This window comes from Triturus cristatus, chromosome 2_1 (genome assembly GCF_964204655.1).
Source record: "Triturus cristatus chromosome 2_1, aTriCri1.1, whole genome shotgun sequence".
NCBI lineage: Eukaryota > Metazoa > Chordata > Amphibia > Caudata > Salamandridae > Triturus > Triturus cristatus.
Genome location: NC_140581.1, coordinates 77,329,552 through 77,351,362, shown reverse-complemented (window position 1 = coordinate 77,351,362; position 21,811 = coordinate 77,329,552). Strand labels below are relative to the sequence as shown.

The 21,811-nt window shown below is 44.6% G+C and overlaps 1 protein-coding gene across 3 annotated transcripts in view; it reads left to right on the top strand.

Annotated features, from left to right (window-relative positions):
• Positions 1 to 21,811, top strand: part of LOC146863775 (CMRF35-like molecule 9) — a 196,355-nt gene that overhangs the window by 135,958 nt on the left and 38,586 nt on the right. For all 3 annotated transcript variants that reach the window (XM_085627993.1, XM_085627997.1, XM_085627991.1), the window contains one exon: positions 9,893 to 10,008. In XM_085627993.1, the coding sequence (XP_085484119.1) occupies positions 9,893 to 10,008 (116 nt within the window). The remainder of the gene's footprint in view (positions 1 to 9,892; positions 10,009 to 21,811) is intronic.

Below are 21,811 nucleotides of genomic sequence, written 5' to 3'. Positions count from 1 at the left end.
ATCCCGTTACAGTCCTGTTAGACACCAAAGAAATGCTGAGCCCAATTCCATGAACCAGCTTTTCGTTTTATTTAATTTCCTTTCAGAGAGATTGCAGCATAGTCAGTTCCTTTCCTGATGCATTTCAGCTTGTGGCCTTGTTTACAGGTGGTTACACGTAATCACTTGCTTTTAAATCCCACCGGCGCGCGACCATAGCAGCATACGATTCACATAATCCACCCGAACTGTCTTGGAGTATTGCTTGATAGTATTAATATGTTTGGATAGAAAATTTGCTGCAATACGATATTGCCACGTGCATTCTCATTTGGTATACTTTTTGGAAAAACACTTATGGTTTGTACTGCTGCAATGTCTTTATAACGTGAAAGAATTCAGGAATTGCAAAAGAGAGGAATGAACATCGCTCTCTCGTCCCTTTCTCTCCTCTGGCTGGTAATTCCAAGGAAAATCCTTATATATTCTTAGTTAAACCAAGCACAAGCTTCTATTTTCATAGGCTGGGCTGTACAGAGGGTAGCTACTTATTGGTAGCTGGGGAGCTACCAGTACCTCACGAGCTACTGGATGGAGAAATCTGCTTTAGGAGACGTACAGTACAAGCGACACTACATAAAAGCACAAAAGAATGGCAAGAGCAGACAAGCCGGCATATATGCATAACTTTGTCAGCTAAGCAGAGGAAGCAGCCAATAGAGGAGAACAGGAGAAGATCTTTAAGATTATGAGGTTAGTCGTTGGTAAATCTTGTTCCAAATAAGACAATCCTATTATGAATAACCAAGGCAGACTTCTTACCACAGTCAAAGAGCTCTCTAGAACAGAAAAGCTCCTGAGCGAGACATCCTGAATGCAAAAACATTCTAGGCAGACCCTGAATCTTCTGCTAGGATCTTCCAACCTCTGTTTACATCAATTTGGGAGGGAAGGAAAGTACCAGACAAATCGAACCCAGGTATCATTGTCAAGAACTCAAAGAATGGAGCATTAACCAGCTGTAACCACTGGTGTGGGATCCCCCTTCTGTTAATCGCTAGTAAAATTCTGCTGAAAATCAATATACCATGCATATCTGATGCCATGGACAAGCAGTTAAGAAAATAACAGGCTGGGTTTCCCAAGGGCAGAGCATGTGTTGATTAGAACCTTATTCTACACAACAACAAAGAGCAGCGCGGAGAGTGGCAGAGGGAAAAATACATCAAATTCCTTTTTTTACTGAAGCCTTTAACAGTATCCACCTTGGCGTATATTGATAGACCATGGCAAACCGCAGCAGATAGTTCTCTTCGTCAAGTGCTTCAATGATAGTTTTATATAAAAGGTGAGAGAGAGTGAGTATAGCTTCAAAGTGAGAACCAGGGGGGGGGACAGGGATGTGTCGTTGACTGGGTAATGTGACCTACAACAGTAGATCAAGCCAGAGGCATCAGATGGACCTTATTCTATACTCTAGAGGATGTTGACTATGAGGATGACCTAGTCTTGCTCTCACACACACACAGCATATGCGGGAAAATATATCTCACCTCAACATTTATGAACAGCAAGTGGGATTGAAGATCAACAAAAAGAAATCAGAAGTCATGCCACTCAACATCCCAAGCCCATCATGAATCACTGTGGATGGAGAGGCCCTAGGCATGACTGAAGAGTTCATCTACCTAGGCAATACCATCAGACATGACGGAGGGGCAGGCAGTTACAACAAAGCAGACCAGACAAGTCCAGGAATGACTTTGGGATGCTAAACAGTGTGTAGGGATCATCTTAGAACAGTACCAACACCAAGCTGAGGCTTTACCAGAGCTGCATTCTACCCACACTCTATGGATCTATGTGTGACAAATAGTGACATCAACAAACGGTAATCCTTCTACACCAGTGACCTGAAAGAAATCTTGCTCCTGGAACTGGTTACTAGATGCAGACAAGTGTGCTGTGCAGAATCATATTTAGAAAAAGACGGAGATAGATACAACACACCATCATACGTGAACAAGACTCCTTCACAAGAAGAGTTCTCTACTGCACCTCTGAAGGCAAATGGAAGAGAGGCAGGCCAAAAGAACACTTACGGGTAAACTGTGGAAAACGGAAACAGAAATGAAGGACCTGAACCACAGCTAGGTCTGCTGCAGTGGAAATAACATTTTGGGCCTTCACATTGTAGGGACATGGTCATGTTAATCTTTGATTTGTCACACTCTTAAATGCCAAAGGGTGATTTACTAATATTGAAAAGGGAGGTCTTTACCTGTCAAAAGTTTTATTTTGACAGGTTGCAGAGCAAGTTTTATTCTGCAGCATTAGTCACACAGGGTAGACGTGTTTGCACTACCACTGTAGTGGATTTCGCTGTAGGTGCTGCAGTCCCTAGCAGTATTTAACCTCCATGCCTGTCGCGTCGCGTCTCAGCAATCACCACCACGCAGCCAGGTCAGTTTCTATTCTTTATTACATGCATATGTATCTGCAGCCAGCATGCTGCACGTCCTGCCTCGTCCCCCGCTTCCTGTGTGTGTCGCCCCTCACCCCTTGACCGGAACTGGTGTCCGGTGACCTCTCCTGCCCTCTGCCCTCCTCGGGGTCCTAGTGCCTCATTTCTCAGGACACTACATCTCCCCCCTTTGTCACAACGGCATTACGACAGTAGCATTCGTTGGTAGTAAAATGGGACAGTCTCTTTTGTAGTCAGTTGCAGGATGTGAACTGTCGACTGATGTGACGCGCGAGATGCTGCCTAGAGCGGCATTTCACATTTCCTCTATTAGTCTCTTCGGTCTCACAATGTCTCTTCTTGGCCTCTCCACCTGTCCTTGGCCCTCCTTTGGCCTTGTTGCTTCTGCGACACCTGCTCCATTGCATTCCTTCGTTGTTGTTATCCCTTCGGTGCCTGTCACGTGTTCTTCCTCTTTTTCTTCTTTCAAGCCTTTGAAGTGTGAGCTGTTCCTTGTGATTCGCCTGCTGTCTGATTCTGCTGTTATCATTGTTCCTTTCACTTGTGTTATCGTCAATGGGTCGTGGGCAAATGCACTGTCCGACTTCCGTTGTTGTCTCTGTCGTACAATGACAGTGTCTCCTTCATGGAGGTGTGATTTGGTGGCATGTCGTCTTCCATCGGCATATTCCTTCATTCTCTTCTTGGCTGCCTCATCTTTTGCTGCCACGCCTTCGTGCCCCGGCGCGGCCAGTCCTTCTATCTGCGGCAGCCTTGTTCTGCTTGTCCTCCCTAGTACTAGCTCCGCCGGGCATTTCCCTGTAGATCCATGAGGCGTGTTTCTGTAATCCCTCAGCATTTGGCATAGTGCTTGTCCTAGGGAAATCTGCGACAGTTTCGCCCTCTGAACTGCCTTCTTGATGTTTCCCATAAATCTTTCGACCATGCCGTTTGCTTGCGGCCATAGTGGTGTTACCTTTCTGTGCTGTATTCCGAGGTAAGCCATGAACCTTCGGAACTCCTCTCCTGAGAACGGAGGGCCATTATCCATTTTCAGCGTCTCCGGGGAGCCCCATGCTGCGAATATGTCGTCCAGAACAGGTAGCGTTGCGGCTGCTGACGTTGAGGAGACTGATCGCACAATCGGGAATCTGGAGTATTCATCTATTATGACCAGTAGGTAAGTTCCCGCGTCTAGAGGTCCAAAGAAATCAGCGGCCATTGTTGTCCATACTGCTCTTGGTAGTTCCGACATTTGCAGTGGTTCTTGTCTTGCAGGCGGACCCGTCGTTTGACAGAGGTGACAGGCCGCTATCGTATCTTCGACTAGACGATCTAACCCCGGGAACCAAACCTTTTCTCTCAGCAGTTTTTTTGTCGCCACAATGCCCCTGTGTGACTCGTGTGCAATGCTGACCACTTGGCGTCGTAGTGAACGTGGAATGACTATCCTGGTGCCCCTCATTACGATTCCGCTGTTTGTCTCCGAGAGTTCCCCACTTATTTTCTGTAGAGCCAGCATCTCCTCCTTTTGTACTCCTCCCTTCCATGTGCAGTTGTTGTTTATATGTCTCCATCTTTGCTGTCTCGTCGTTTCTCTGGCCGCTCGCAGTGTATCATCTTTTTCCGTTTCTCTCTCTATCTCTGTTAGAGTTACTGGTGCCGGCGTGCTTTGCTTTAGCACGAAGTTTAAGTATTCTTCGGCCATTGAGGCCTTTTTTTCTGCATGTGGCAGCGGATGCCGTGACATGTAGTCGGCTGGATTATGCTCTTTCCCAGGTTTGTGGACAATTTTGAAGTCGTAGTCCATTAGTCTGATGCCCCAGCGCTCAATGCGGGGCGGCATCTTTGCTGCTGGGTTGCCGTAAATTGTTACTAGTGCTTGGTGGTCCGTGATGATGGTGAACGGCTTTCCGTACACAAACATGTGGTAATGCTCGCATGCCCAAACCACCGCCAAGCTTTCTTTCTCCGGCTGGGAGTACGCCTTCTCAATGTCTGTCAAGCTTTTGCTGGCATATGAGACAATCTTCCTTGGTGACTCCTTTCCCGGCAGGTGTTGTGCTAATATTGCACCCAACCCCACTGGGCTGGCGTCAACCGTCAGCTCGGTGCAGAGCCGAGGGTCGAAGTATGCGAGGTGCTCCGCCGTCATCACAGCCTTCCTGATCTCTTCGAACGACTCATTGCACTCTTGAGACCAGACAAATTTCTGGCCCTGTTTTGTTAGCTCTCTCAGCGGCGTGCTCACTGTGGCAAAGTCTTGTATGTATCGGGCACAGTAGCTTGCCAGGCCTAGGAATGACCTTATTTCTGCCACATCTGACGGTGGCTTTGTCTTCTTTAGCGTTTCCACTTTGCTGGGATCAGGCCTCATCCCTTTTTCCGAGAATATGTGTCCGAAGAAAATCAGTTCTGTTCTCCCTAGCTCGCACTTCTCTCCATTTAGTGTTAGTCCAGCCTGCTTTAGATGTTTGCACACTTGCCTTAAGGCGCTGTCATGTTCTCCGTCTGATTTCCCAAACACTAGGATGTCGTCACTGTAATTGAAACTGTTGTGTACTGGTCGTATCACCTGTCTTATTGTCTCCTGAAATATTTCGGCCGCTGACGAGATACCAAAACTGAGCCGTTTGTATCTGAATAGTCCTAGGTGCGTGGAAAATGTTGTTATGTACCTCGACTGTGGGTCCAGCTCTAGTTGGTGATACCCTTTGTATAGATCTAGCTTTGAGAATCGGCACGCCCCTGTCAGCCTGCTGATCATGTCGTTCAGATGAGGTCCTGGATGACGTTCCCTCGATATTGCAGTGTTCGGTAGTCTCATGTCCACACAGATCCTTATTTTGGACGTATTTTTCTTCGGGACTGCCACAATCGGTGATACCCACGGTGTTGGCCCGTCTGCAGGCTCAATTATGTCTTGCTGCAGTAGGTTATTTATTTCTTCCTCCACTTGCGGTTGTAGGTGGATCGGCACTCTCCTGTGATGCTGTGCCACTGGTCTCACCGCTTCATTTATGTGTAGGGTGACCTGTTTGTCTTTTAGCTTCCCCAGTCCCTGCAGTATTTCTTGATATTCTTGCAGTATGTTTTCTTTTTCTGTCATGTGGTACGTCATCGCCAACAGCCCCATGACTTGTGCCGTGACGTTACTCAGCAGGCAGGGCGCTGGGATGTCCCCTTTCAGCACATGTATTTCTTCCTGACGCGTCACGTCCTGATATGTTAGCGTCTCAGTGAACTTGCCCATGTTTTCTACTGGTGTCTTTGATCCCCACGTGAACACATCTACTGTTGATGGCGATAGCGTTGGCCTTGTTCTCATTTTCATGTACTCGGACATGCACATTATGTTGCATGTGGCACCACTGTCTAGCACAAATGTTGTTCTGTGGCGCCCGACGTCGATGTCTACTGTGGCCGTCTTTTTTATTTGCTGTTTCTCCACCAGCTGGATGTGTTCCTGCTGTCTTCCTTCTTTGGGGGTGTCGGACATGAGGTATAGCCGTGCTTCTCTCCCAGCCGTCGTCTGTTCATCCGACTCTTCCGACGAGCCTCTCTCTGCTGTCTCCATATGTCTGGCGTGTCTGGTGTCTGTTGTCCCTTGTCTTGCTGTTCGTCCCCTCTCGTTCCTAAATTGCCTGCTCATGCAGGTGCTTGCGAAGTGATTGTCCCTATTGCATTTTCTGCATTTCTGGCCCATTGCTGGGCAGGTGCCAACGTGTGGGAAGTCAAAACCGCATCTGTAGCATGGGACCGCTTGTTTCCTGTGATGTTGTTGCTCCCTGTTGTCGTTCTTTTTGAAATGTTCCGTCATCCGATGTGCCATCGCTTCTCCTTTTTCTTTTCCAATTTGTATTTGTTTGGCATGCTGCGTGGCCCGTGCTTCTGTGCGGGCCATCGTCAGTATTTTCTCAAGTGTTGTTGGTTCTTTTAGGATGCGTGCTCTGAACTCTACTGATAAACACCCTACGATGAGGCGCGTTCGTATTGCTTCTTCGTTGTCAAATTTATCGAATTCGCAGTATGTCACCAACTTCCGCAACCTTGTCGCGAAGTCATCCATGCTTTCTTCTGGTTGCTGGCATGCTGTGTGGAACGTGTACCTTTCAAAATCGATGTTGCGTTGGGGGTCGAACTTCTCTGTGAGGCACGCTTTCGCGCCTTTGTAATCCGCCGTCTTTTCACTTGGTAGTGTCATCATTAAGTCTTCTATTTCGTCTCCGGCAAGGTTGACCAGCAGATCTAATTGTTTGCTCTCTGCGACGTCCGTCGCACGCATGTATCGTTCAAATTGTCGTAGCCATCTCTCCCATCTGATGCCTGCTTGCGGTTCCGACATGTTGAATGGCAGCGGCCTGCGGAACACAGCTTGTGTGCTCCTTATTTCTTCGTCACCCATATTCTTCCTTTCTTTGTTTTATTTATGTACTTCTTTCCTTCTTTCTTCTTCCTTCTTGTTCCTCTGGTGCTATTTCCTTTCTTTGGCACCTTTTTCTTGTCGTTTTCTCCTTATTTGGACCTTTTTCGTCTATTTTCCTTTTTTGCCTGACTCTAAAATGTCCTCCCGGCCTTCCTGTGCTCCTATTGGCCCAAATTGCCTGACTCCAAGATGGCCGCCGCACTCTCGCGCGATTTCGCGCTGTTCGGGACTTTGCCTGACCTTTTAAAATGGCCGCCGTCTATCTTGGGCGCTGATTGGCTCAATTCGCCTGACTTTAAGATGGCCGCCTCCTCTCGCGAGAGTTCGTTGAAGCTCACGCACGGGAGGGATCTTAATCTTTCCTTCAGTTTCACTATCGCGCTGCTCTTACTTCTGTTAGCAGCGCCGGGGTGGGCTCCCGCAACGATGTTTTCTTCTGCTGGCGCTTCGGACCAGGGTGGGCTCCTGGCTCCGAATTTTGTTCCGCGACCGGGTGGGCTCCGACAGTCGCCGCGACGCGTGGATTTCGATCCCGCCTCGTCGCCAGTTGTCGCGTCGCGTCTCAGCAATCACCACCACGCAGCCAGGTCAGTTTCTATTCTTTATTACATGCATATGTATCTGCAGCCAGCATGCTGCACGTCCTGCCTCGTCCCCCGCTTCCTGTGTGTGTCGCCCCTCACCCCTTGACTGGTATTGACTGGTGTCCGGTGACCTCTCCTGCCCTCTGCCCTCCTCGGGGTCCTAGTGCCTCATTTCTCAGGACACTACATCGCCCTGGGTGCATTTTCTACATGTATACTAGGGACTTACAGTCCAGTTAAATGCCCTCTTTAGGATAGGTAAAGTTCTACAGCCAACAAAAATATGGTCCAGAAAAAAAAAAACATTTGGGGTGACCACACAGAAAGGTAGATTTCCAGGAACATTCTAATAGGGATTTCTTCAAAGAAAATATGTTCCCATAAGTAGCATTTGCTTTTGTAAGCAAGAAGTGAATATTGGCGTTAAGGTACAGTGCCCAAAGTCAATGCATCTGATTCAGTTCTAAGTTTGTATATAATGGTTGATCAAAAGTGATTAGGTAAGTTGTAACTTCTGTAAATAACAATACCTGTTGAAGAATGCTTATACCGAACCCATTTTAACAATATAATGTGATCGTCCATACAAATATTGGCATTCACATGCATGGTTTAATTTCTAGGTTCAAATATCAATCATTCAGCTTAAGAGGTACTGAGATAACCTGCATCTAATTGTAAATGACAATAGCTGTTGATGAATGATGACATTGGCAGGGACAAGTGCACGATGACAGCATTATTGCCCATACCAACATTAGCATTCATCAGCATGCATCAGGTTCTAGGTTTGTTTATGAATGTCACACACATAGATAAAGTGCTCCTTATGCAAAGACCAATGACCGTTGATGAAAGCCAGTGCTGATATGGATGACTGTATCATAGCGGAGTAATAGTGATACTAGTGGGTTAGAAGAAACTAAAAGAAGCAGCTTTATCTTAGCCCAATTCAGGCTAACTCTATTCTTCTAACATCATGGAGAATACAATATGGCCATGCACTGAGAAGTTCGAAGCTGACGCCATGTCCAATGGTGTTTTATGGCCCATGGTTTGTAGTGAAGCCAACAGGATGGGGGCTGAAGTGCTGGTTGTTATAGGATAGGTTTAGCTTCTTAGTTCAGGTCAGATCTGATGCACTTGGTGGGAGAGGATTTACATCCTTCCCATTGAAAGACAACATTTAGGCCAGGTAACGATGGGAGTCCACAAGAGTTATTACACTGAGTTACCAAGGCTGACATTTTTTCTCTTGATCCCCTAGAATGCGGATCAAGCAATGAACAAACAAGCTTAATTCATATTTTCTTCCTTTCCCATCCTCTGTGGCACTAGAGCTACAATCAAAGAATTGAGCATGATTACTGAATTATCCTTTTGAGAAGCTGGGGACAATTGGTTCTCAACCAGAAAGAAGAGTTTTCAAGCTTAGACCCCTATGTAGAAAGTCAAGAGCACCCATTCCCAAACTTCTTTCTGTCACTCATGATTCCACTTGATAGGGATGTAGAGGCTTGGATCGATGAGATGACAAAACTATCTGAAGCAGAGAGGCAAAAACGGTGTCGGTGGGAATTGAATCTGGCATGTTGAATTTCATATTAAAAAAACTAATTTGTTGTCTGTGGGTAGTTGTAGCCTGGCAGTTTTACAAAGTTGTGTGTTTTGCATTTTAAAAGTCCATGTAAGTCAAAAGCTCTATCAAGCACACAAAATGTGATGGTAGGAATGTTTGTAATAAGTTTAACTGCTGATAATGGCATGAGGAAGCATTCCAACCAACTGTTCTTTTTCCCAACATGCCACCTCAGTGTGGACCCAGCCATGTGTGGTCTTGATCCTGCTCCTATCTCTACATGCCAGCCCAAACCGCCATTCCAGGTCCTCCCTGAACAGGAACACAAGCAACCTAAGACCATGTTCGTCCTCAGTGGGGGTCTTGAGTCTGGTGTAGCTTGGTTCCACTGGCACGATGGGCATGCGACCCATGTTTGGACATACTCTTGGCCCCTTTAAGTGTCACATTAAACACAAAAAAAGTGATGGAAGGTTGCTTGCAGCAAGTCTAACCACTGACATTTACTTGGGGCAGCATTCCAATCCATTGTTCTTTTGCTCACCATGCCACTTTAGTTTGCCCCCATAATGGTGAGGGGGTATTACTGTTAATGTGTAATGCCCATCCAAAACCATCCATATCAATCTCAGGCCTACCTATCTTCAGTCTGACTGAGATGCAGAAAATATTTTCTAGGGTTTAAGAAACCTGACCCAATTTAAAACCAAACTATTGTCAACTGTACACCGAAGTCACCTTAAATGGACTGGCTTCCATTGCATTCTTGCCCAGTCCTCATTAATTAAAACATGTATTGTTAAATGTCATTGAATTAAATAAGATATCAAGTAAGTCATATATTGTTCATTCTTTTCTAGACCTTACCTTGAAAAAACTATTCTGCAGTATCTTCTACCAACTGTTGGCGTACTGCTTCTCGTGCTTCTCGTGACAGGAATACTTCTGGTCAGAGCAAAAAGAAGGAAGAAGCAAGGTATCAACACTTCTACATGGCATGCTTGATAACTAGATTTTTTTCCCGGTAAAGGCTCATATATTGAGCAGCTACACTTCAAAAGATAAGCATGTGACTCATAAATGGTGCATTCCATGAATTAAAGTATTTCAGTTTTCTAAACTCAAGTGTCGTGCAAGACAGCAGGACAGCATCTTAGCAACTGAGTAAACTAGAACCTAGTTTTCCAAACCCCAAAGGACCTCCATGGCACTCAAAGTGCATAATTACAGCTCTTACTACTCTGTCACACAAATAAATATGTCCACAACTAAAGTAATGGTATTTTCCAGATGAATTGCTCAGGAATAAAGGCACAAGCGGTGGCTAAGTGGTGGTCAAGTAGAGGTGGTAAAAAGTATAGATACTTAGGACTTCTTTTTAGATATAATTTGAATTTTAAAGCTGCCAGACTACCAGAAAGCTTGATCTAAGTCTATTGCAGGTACCTTACGGAGGATGAACTTTGCATTGGGCATAACTCGGTAGAAGTGCTTAGAGAGACCTCCAGCACTAAAATAATAATTTAGCTTTTTTATGGTTGTGAGGTTTGGACTGTAAAGAACATAGCTCAGTTGCAGATTATAGAAATGAATAATTAGAACAGATGGCTGGCCTGCCCAGAGAATCAGCGAACAGTGCACTGTGGTTGGAGTTGGGACTCACCAATATATTATACAAATATAAGCAGAAGATTCTTAATTATTGGGTCTGCCTCATGGAGTCAGCCAACGGCTCTGACACAAACAATTACATCCAATCTACACCTGAATGATACAGGCTGATGGGATTCAAATCATCAAGGATTGCCTGGATACTCTACTAGTGTCGGCTCTGCAGAGTATGTCAGTGCTGCATAGGAAAATATCAGTAAAACGTGTTAAAAGAGAAATCTAGAAATTCTGACATAGAAGATATGGCGAAAAGAAACACTTTGCTTCATTTAATGGATACAGATTATGGTGGGGTTATGCATGACATAAAAAGTCCCAACACTAGAGAGTGGTTTCTAAAGGTCAGTCAGGACAGACTCATAAAAACTGTCATATGTCCACATGCAGTTCTCCACCTGTGGAAACCGCGAGAAATGTCTTGATGCATGGCAGGCGGTAGTCCACCATGGCTGCAAAGTTTGTTACCTATGCTCTCTTGGTGGCCAGTGGGTCATCCACCAAGGTCTCAAATAGCCCTAAGTAGCCTAGCTGCTGTACGATGACTTGTACTCCCCTCACAAGTGTATGTGGGATTCTAAATAACTATTTAATTTCCAACATTGCCAGCATAATCATTCTATGTAATCCCCCACTCTGAAAAATTCTGCAACTTGTGTATAGTCAATCACCAATTAAATGCCCTTCAATGAGCTTCTAGGAATTTAGTGCTCTAAAATTTAGCAAAAAACTTTGCACTAATCAAACAAACAATACAACACTGGATTCAAGCTAGCCTGGCTGAAGAAGGGTGATGCCCTGAAACCGGTCCCAGGATGCTTGTTTCCGGTCCAGGTAAGACCTGGCTTGTCAGTTCGGGCTGGACTGTTCCCATAAGGAACAGGGTCAAGACTGATTTGCATATGGCTGGGTCCAAACTGGGGTGGTGTGATGAGCAAAAGAATGATGGATTAAACCCAGATCCTTGTGACTGGGGGTGAATGTTTGCATTGTCCAGCATTCCGTCCATCAATTGTTTCTTTTGCATATGTCGCCCTAAGTGGGAAGGGTATGCCCAGATCTGGGTCCCGTGCTCACTACAACACTGGATTCAAGCTAGCCTGGCTGATGAAGGGTGATACCCTGAAACCGGTCCCAGGATGCGTGTTTCCGGTCCAGGGAGCACCTGGTTTGGCAGTTCGGGCTGGACTGTTCCCATAAGGGACAGGGTCAAGACTGATTTGCATATGGCTGGGTCCAAACTGGGGTGGTGTGATGAGCAAAAGAATGATGGATTAAACCCAGATCCTTTTGACTGGGGGTGAATGTTTGCATTGTCCAGCATTCCGTCCATCAATTGTTTCTTTTGCATATGTCGCCCTAAGTGGGAAGGGTATGCCCAGATCTGGGTCCCGTGCTCACTACAACACTGGATTCAAGCTAGCCTGGCTGATGAAGGGTGATGCCCTGAAACCGGTCCCAGGATGCGTGTTTCCGGTCCAGGGAGTACCTGGCTTGGCAGTTCGGGCTGGACTGTTCCCATAAGGGACAGGGTCAAGACTGATTTGCATATGGCTGGGTCCAAACTGGGGTGGTGTGATGAGCAAAAGAATGATGGATTAAACCCAGATCCTTTTGACTGGGGGTGAATGTTTGCATTGTCCAGGATTCCGTCCATCAATTGTTTCTTTTGCATATGTCACCCTAAGTGGGAAGGGTATGCCCAGACACGAGTCCCGTGCTCACTACACCACTGGATTCAAGCTAGCCTGGCTGATGAAGGTGATGCCCTGAAACTGGTCCCAGGATGCTTGCTTCTGGTCCAGGGAGGACCTGGCTTGGCAGTTCAGGCTGGACTGTTCCCATAGGGAACAGGGTCAAGATTGATTTACATATGGCTGGGTCCAAACTGAGGTGGTGTGGTGAGCAAAAGAATGATGGCTTAAACCCAGATCCTTGTGACTGGGGGTGAATGTTTGCGTTGTCCAGCCTTCTGTCCTTCAATTGTTTCTTTTGCATATGTCGCTCTAAGTGGGAAGAGGATGCCCAGACGTGGGTCCCATGCTCACTACCCCACTGGATTCAAGCTAGCCTGGCTGATGAAGGGTGATGACCTGAAACCGGTCCAGGGGAGCTTGTTGCAGGTCCAGGGAGGACCTGGCTTGGTAGTTTGGGCTGGACTGCTCCCATAAGGAACAGGGTCAAGACTGATTTACATATGGCTGGCTCCAAAATGGGGTGGTGAGCAAAAGAATGATGGATTAAACCCAGATCCTTGTGACTGGAGGTGAATGTTTGGATTGTCCAGCATTCCGTCCATCAATTGTTTCTTTTGCATATGTCGCTCTAAGTGGGAAGAGTATGCCCAGACTTGGGTCCCGTGCTCACTTCAACACTCGATTCAAGCTAGCCTGGCTGATGAAGGGTGATGTCCTGAAACTGGTCCCAGGATACTTGTTTCCGGTCCAGGGTGGACCTGGCTTAGTAGCTCGGGCTAGACAGTTCCCATAAGGAACAGGGTCAAGACTGATTTGGATATGGCTGGGTCCAAACTGGGGTGGTGTGTTGAGCAAAAGAATGATGGATTAAGCCCAGATCCTTGTGACGGGGGTGAATTTTTGCGTTGTGCAGCATTCTATCCTTCAATTGTTTCTTTTGCATATGTCGCTCTAAGTGGGAAGAGTATGCCCAGACGTGGGTCCCATGCTCACTACAACACTGGATTCAAGCTAGCCTGTCTGATGAAGGGTGATGCCCTAAAACCGGTCTCAGGATGCTTGTTTCTGGTTCAGGGAGGACCTTGCTTGACAGTTCGGGCTGGACTGTTCCCATAAGGAACAGGGTCAACACTGATTTGCATATGGCTGTGTCGAAACTGGGGTGGTGTGGTGAGCAAAAGAATGTTGGATTAAACCCAGATCCTTGTGACTGGGGGCGAATGTTTGCATTGTCCAGCATTCCGTCTATCAATTGTTTCTTTAGCATATGTCGCTCTAAGTGGGAAGGGTATGCCCAGACGTGGGTCCTGTGCTCACTACACCACTGGGTTCAGGGAAACAGCCTTTTTAACGCAACTTTTGCAACGCATGTGATTACATCGCATGCCGTTGCAATGTAAAAGGTGTGCCGCAGTGGGTAGAAGGTGTTGGATTAAATTCCAACACGTTCCCTACTGTTGCACACACTGGAGTTGGAATAGAAAATTATTCTATTCCAACTTCCAGTGCTCCCCCAATAGAAAGTCGGGGTAAAGTTTTGCATTGCAACGGTATGCAATGTAATCGCATGCGTTGTAACGTCACATATTCCTGGATTCAAGCTAGCCTGGCTGAAAAAGGGTGATGCCCTGAAACCAGTCCCAGGATGCTTGTTTCTGGTCCAAGTAAGAACTGGCTTGGCAGTTCGGGCTGGACTGTTCCCATAAGGAACAGGGTCAAGACTGATTTGCATATGGCTGGCTCCAAACCTGGGTGGTGTGGTGAGCAAAAGAATGATGGATTAAACCCAGATCCTTGTGACTGGGGGTGAATGTTTGGATTGTCCAGCATTCCATCCATCAATCGTTTTATTTTTGCATATGTCGCACAAAGTGGGGAGGTTATGCCCAGTCGTGGGTCCCATTCTCACTACAGCACTGTATTCAAGCTAGCTTGGCTGATGAAGGGTGATGCCCTGACACCGGTCCCCTGAGGCTTGTTTCCGGTCCTGGGAGGACCTGGCTTGGCAGTTCAGACTGGACTGTTCCCATAAGGAACAGGGTCAAGACTTATGCATATGGCTGGGTCTAATCTGGTATGGTGTGGTGTGCAAAAGAATTATGGATTAAACCCAGATCCTTGTGACTGGGGTCAATGTTTGCATTGTCCAGCATTCCGTGCATCAATTGTTTCTTTTGCTCTAATCATACTAGTGGCACACTGGAACTCAAAATGTTGCATGTCAACTCAAAACTTCCTAGAATGCCCCTTATTTATTCACTCTTAAATATAACCTTCAGTTTAGGTCCTTGCAGCATATAAAACACTTTTGATTTCCCTCAATCCCTCTTGGCTTGGTAAAGCTTGCTCAATTTCCAATTTACTGTACATGGTGAAGGTTGGATTCAAGAGTGATACTTAGCAAGCTTTGGGGTCCCATGCACAAAATACTTTGGGCCTAATTACAGTGGAGGAGCAGGGACAACCGAGGACCGCCACACCAGCAGTCCGACTGCCGTATTACAAGGACTGCAGTCAGACATCCCTAATGTTATTGAGATGAACCGGTAGCATCTGTTTGAGAAAAGGACTTTTGTGCAGTGAGCGACATGAGAATTTGGAATCCCTCAGATCGCGAATGAAAACTATTGTCCTGCAATCAGTCTCATTGTGCATGAGGACTAGCATTTTTTAACCTCTTTCCTATCTGGCTTTGCCCACATAGGTAGAACAACACAATGAGTTCTGCTGGCCCTTACCAATAAACTGCACCTGATAGCTTATGGGTATGGCATCCCTGCAGTCACTTATTGGACCTCACTGAGCCTTCAGCATCATGGATCTCTGCATCTTGTTACAAAGTCCAACTGAAATTGAATTAGATCTATTTGACTTTTCTATGACCATTCCCAGGATGTGGGACCAGGTCCTGTTTTGTTCAACTCAATGCATGTCTTTCGTCAGCCCTCTCATCTATGTCAGCATTTTAGTAAAGCTTAAATGCCTCGTTATAGGACAATCAATCTTTTCATGCTTAATACGTGCACTTGCACAGAGCCCAGCGACTACCTCTTTTTAAGATCTGAACTGTCCACACTTAACTTTAAACATGACGGGCCCGATTCACAGAACTAACTTAAGACAAAATCCTAAACTTACTACCATTTTGGTATTCACAGAAGGCACTTACTCATTTTGGTATTCACAGAAGGCACTTACTCATTTCGGTATTCACAGAAGTTAGGAGTCCTAACTTTAGGACTCCTAAATGCCTTCTGTGAATACCGAAAGTCTTAAAATTAGTATTTTTCTCAGTTTAGTAGTAGTATAGTTAGGACTCCTAACTTTAGGACTCCTAAATGCCTTCTGTGAATACCGTAATTCTTAAAATTAGGATTTTTCTCAATTTAGTAGTCCTAAGTTTAGGACTCCCAACTTTAGGACTCCTAAATGCCTTCTGTGACTACCGAAAGCCTTAAAATTAGGATTTTTCTCAGTTTAGTAGTAGTATAGTTAGGACTCCTAACTTTAGGACTCCTAAATGCCTTCTGCGAATACCGAAAGTCTTAAAATTAGGATTTTTTCTCAATTTAGTAGTCCTAAATCTAAATTTAGGACTACTAAATTGAGAAAAATCCTAATTTTAAGACTTTCGGTATTCACAGAAGGCATTTAGGAGTCCTAAAGTTAGGAGTCCTAACTATACTACTACTAAACTGCGAAAAATCCTAATTTTAAGACTTTCGGTATTCACAGAAGGCATTTAGGAGTCCGAAAGTTAGGACTCCTAACTTCTGTGAATACCGAAATGAGTAAGTGCCTTCTGTGAATACCAAAATGAGTAAGTGCCTTCTGTGAATACCAAAATGGTAGTAAGTTTAGGATTTTGTCTTAAGTTAGTTCCGTGAATCGGGCCCGACAATCATACTCCTCCCACCCTCCAAACAGCATGGCAGGATGACTGAAATTTAAAAAGTAATTTACCAACTCAAAATCTGTCCTCTGCAGGCTTCAGCTTGCTCTGGGTACACACTTTCCTCGAATTCAGACAGGAGATTTGAGCCATATGGGAGAGCTAGTTGTTTGTCTCTTGAATCTTAAAGTAATTGTTGAAATAAGCATCCTTTGCTTGGTATTCTCCCCAAGGTTGTGCTTTCTATTGCTGAACCTGGTTTTGTTGGCTGCAGGACTCTGAGCAGAACTCCCTGCCAACCAGTGGTAAAGTGCTTGTGGTCTCCTTTTGAAGCATGGTAAAATTGACATAGCCCTCGTTGGCACAATTAATTTACTCCTAGTTTCTAGTATATGGTATAACCTCTACCCAGGGCCTGAAATTAAATCTCCTAGTTACTTTTCTGCCACTGTCCAGATCCCTCTTTTGACAGGATAGTATGGCCTTGGACTATGCCCATCTCTTTCCTGAGCTTCAAAGGATGACTACCATGTCACTGACAGATGAATCTGAAACGTAAGCCTACCTCCATTTTGTCACTTTGGTCGGACGGGTACTAGTTCAAATGGGAGGAGAGGAACTGACCAGAAGTGGTCGAGGGGATGGATAAATGCTTTCCCCTCGCCAGGCTGGCATTGAACATAGAAATGGATCCCATAGCCCTCTTCTCAAAACACTCCTGGGTCTGTGAAGAATCAGAAGGAGTGCCCTGCTGTCTGAAGACCCTGATGAAAGACTGGTACTGTTTGCCTTGAACCCAGGACTTCAGTAGTGATGCCTGCATCTGCCCAGTTGGGCAGTCCCAACTGGGCATTTCTTAGACTTTCCGCAGGCCTCTTCTGGAGTGAGATCTACCCCCCCTTCCCCCCCCCCAAGTGGTGTCCCCTAGGTCCTGAGCACTGGGCTGTTGCCAGAGCATACTCCTCCTGTCCCCCAAACTGCAAGAATTGGGACTTCGATATCGTTGATGACCCCTTTGTGTTTTTTTTTTTAATTCAACCTTTTTTGAAGTGCAGTGAGTTTCTAGAAATATTCTTTCCACCTCTTTCTGCTGTCACGTTTTTGTGTACTTCTTTTGTGTGTTGTTCTATTGTGTGTACTTTTTTCAATGGTACAAATGGCATTTGCATTTTCCTACTCCTGGTTGAAGACACCCCGGGTTTGTGACCACATTTCTTTTGTGTAATGTGATTCTTCTTAAGATGTTCTCTGCATATGTACTGCTAGCACCTGTACATGGGGAATCTTTAGTTATCTTGGCTTGCATAAAGCAGAAATTCTGGGCTAACCATTATGGTTGAGTGAGGCGAGACCTGGTATGCTTAGAGAAGCCTAGCGACTGGGGGATAGATTTATAATTCGGAGAAATAGATGACAGTGAAAGAAAGAGGGACTGACCTGAGGAACTGTAAATCAAAAAAATAAATACAGTAGAAACCATTATATAAAGGTAGGCAGGACAGAACTATGTCAAGCCTACTGTAAAAGTATCAAAAAATAAAGTGTAGACAGTGAAAAAGGATAAAGATGGTTTGTTTCAATTTGATCAAGAGGTACCAATGTGTAATGTTATAGTGTATTCTACAAACAGCATCTTGTTTATTGTAAGGGGTTAGAAGAAGGGAAGCATCTGGAACTATTTACTCTATTACGAAGCTTCCTTAATGACTCCTGAGACCAGGGGTAGCAAGAGCAGCTGAAAGGGGCCCAAAGGCCAAACAATCCTTGGGAGCAACTGTGCTTTAAGGTTTAGTGACATAATATTGAGAAGACAAATACTGTGATAATTAAATATTGTGTGAAACATATTAATCACAAAATATATTTTTCCTATACATATCAAGGTAAGCACAAAAATATCGCAAACAAATATCGCTCCACACTAATATTGTTAAAAAATACAAAAATATCGACTTTTTATAGAAATATATTGGTTAAAATAGTAAATATTTTAATATATATAAAATAAGTATAATATAAAATACATAAATTTAAGTAACATTTTACACTATAAATATATTCTTACATAACACGCACATATATATCTGTTTGTATATTTATATCTGCATATATATATATATGTATATATATATATATATATATCACATAACACTATATTAAAGAAATGATATCCCATTATATTAATTTTTTCAAGTTTTTTTAAATGTTCTAATATAAACTGCCTAGATATATATATGCATACATAAAATATAAAATAACTAACATTTTTAAATACATTTACCAAAAATAATTGCAAAATATATAAACAATTTGTTATATCCTGCTAATGTTAATCCAATGCTATTCTACCACAAGTGGAATGTTAATGTGATGATGCTGTCAGAATGTTGGGGATGTGTCAGAGAAGGGACAGTTGACTGGGCTGAGCGGCCTGCTGGCTGCTCCTGGTGGGGTCTCCCTCTGGTGCTGAACTGATCTTGATCTGGTCTTCCTGTGATCTTGTACCATCTTCTAATAAACCTCTTTAAATCATCTGAACTGAGTGGACTTGATCACTACAGAATTTTGGCGACGATCTTCAAATGAACCTCAAGTAACTCCAAGTACGGACTCTACAGCAACTCAAGCTTAGCATCTACCTTCAACTGGCATCTTTGACCCCACCAGTGACCTCCCATCGGTCGCCCACATCAGCCTGCCAGTTGTTCCTGTGCATCTGGGGAAGTGCCACTACAGGAGCTGCACATTCAAGCTTGGGCTTCTACTCCCCACTATCTCTACGCATCTTGTGCTGTGCCTACGCTCTGTGCTGTGCCTTCAGTGAGGGTAAGCCTGCTTGCCAACGTCTACGCTTTGTGCTGTGCCTTCAGTGAGGGTAAGCCTGCCTTTCAACAACGTCTGTCTTCAGTGCCACACATTGTTGTCTACACTCATTGATGTTTCTTGTGCTTCAACCTTTGACAACTTCTTGTAATGTGGCTAACAACCTGCAGCCGCTGCCATTCAACAGATATTTGGATTTATCGCACTAAGGCAAGCTGTATTTGTTTCACGCTGAAGCCTTAATCCTTTTTCACAGGTATCTGGAGAGATCTGTTATTTTATATTTTTAAGCTGAGTTTTATGGTGACTGACAGCGTATGGGAGCAAGCGCAATCTACTGAGGCTGCCTGTGTACTCTAACTGGCTCTACACAAAAGGTTTCTCTCCCATTGCTGCGAGCACTTTGGTGATCTGTGCGTTGCCGCTACTAACACGGTCGGCGACAGTGGGTTTTGGAAAGTCACTGCCATCTAATTGCAGGTCAGACTGTTTCTTTTATGCCTGCTCGTGTTTTCGTTTAAAAATTTTTTTTTTTTAAAATGGGCATTTTCCCAGCACTTTGGCAGTACATTTCAGTTATTGTTCTTGTCCTTGCAACATTTAAACACAACACGAGGCATTTCTCACCTCGAGCCTTGGTCGCGTGGTCTCCCATCAGCTGGTCTTCCAGTTTCCAAGGAACTTCCACTATGACGATTCCTCTTCGTGTCATTACTGCTGCTTGGCAATTTTTAAAGCACGTTGGTGCCGTAAGCCACCCTGCACGGCATGACACGGCGTGCCGCCATTTTGGGTTTGTCCCAACACCAGTGTGCATCATTGAAGATCTAAACCATGTTTTTTGTGCCAACCACGTTGTCCGTGTTTATAAAGTTCCATTCATATTCAATGGTGTCTGTTTGCTTTCCATTTCAAACATTGTTGCAGCTCTTGCAGTTCCTTCGCTACAGGTACTGTTTCTGCTTTAACATTTGGTGACTCCTACGTGTTACCATCTTTCGGTTGCTGCATGATTACACAAAATCTATCTGCTTTGCTCTGCCAACCACGTTTTAGATCCTGATCGAAACAGCACTACAACATTAACAGTGACTCATTTTATCCTTGTTTATTCAAGTGGAACGTGCTAATGTTCAAAACTGTGGACTGAGATTTAGTTTTTGCGCAGCTATGATTCTTCAGTATTCTTTGCCAGAGTTTCGCTGCCATCTAGTGGCTAAATTAGTTTGGAGACTTTTCATTTTATTTACAGGATGACTTTGACCACGCATGGCATCAGTTATGTTTCTCGTTGTGAAAGACTGCATTTTTTTTCAAAATGGCTTTGACCACGTTTGTCATGAGTAAGGCATGTTTAACATCAGTGACATTGGTCCACGAGATTCAAGTATTATCACTATTATCACGCATGTCTTTACGTCCTAACTTTGCATATACATTAGTCAACTTCGTTTTGCCGCCCTTACATTTTTGCGGTAGGTCTGAAGTTTCAAATCAAATTCATGTATACTGTCACCTCACTCAGGTGGCATGCTTTTCTAGTACACTTTACCCTATACGGGGTGTACGAAATGGGTTCCTGTCCCATTATGTTAATTTTCTAGTTTGTTCACAGACACACACACAGGATGTACAGTTTTGGTTGGTGTCCCGTTTCTACGCTGTACAGTTTGGGTATCAGTCCCATCTCTACCGTGCACAACATTTTTGCATCCACACAAGGTGTGTCACATGGGTTACAGTCCCATTTAGTGCACAACAAATGACCTCCATTCGAGGTGTGTAGTATGGGTCACAGTCCCATCACTGCAGTGTACGACATTTGACCTCTATACGAGGTGTGTCGTTCTGGGTATTCCCTTCACAACAGTGCACAACAATTTTATGTTTTACCCTACTTAGGGTGTGTTGTATGGGTTTTAGTCCCTTCACAACAGTGCACAATATTTTTACGTGGTGTGTTTAATGGGTTTGGTCTCATCAGTTCAGTGCACATTGTGCACCCGTTCACCAAATGTTTATTGCCCAATGTCTGTACCTACTGTCCTGCTTTACTGACAGTTCCTGTTCTTCTGTGAGGGTAAGCCTGCCAACGTATGCATCTGGTGTGGTCATCTTTGCCTACTGTTCCTACAGTTCGTGAAAAGTACTATTTTTCTTACGCATGCAGCACCTCAAGCGTCCCAAAAATTAGTTTGTGTGTCTCCACAGCGTGTCAACATAAAGGAACTAGGATGCTGTTGTTGTCTCTACATCATCTGTTTCTTATGCAGCACAAACCATCTCTTTCTATGTTTACAGCAGTAATTATAGACTGACTGTGTTATTGTTTCAGCATGAAGTGAGGTGTTGCTATTTTGCCTCTTCGATCTACTGTGTCTCCAGCAGCTTTTAAAATTGCACCTTTTGGGACTGTTTTCACCTTCACACATGGACCCCTCGTTCATCTTTATGCTCCTAAGTTGTGAGTCTACTTTTACTTTCTACATGGGGCACAGTTGATGATCACGCTATCTGTGCCATACATATTTAAAAATAACTCATTTTTCTACAGGCTCTCACCAGCGCGAGCCATACCTTTTGAATGTGGCCTCATGAGCGTTTTCTCTTCGTCTTCTCCTCCTCTCCGTAGAGACTCTGTGACGTGATGCCTTCTTCGAATCAACACTGCTGCCACTATAATTCACTGCACGGTTATG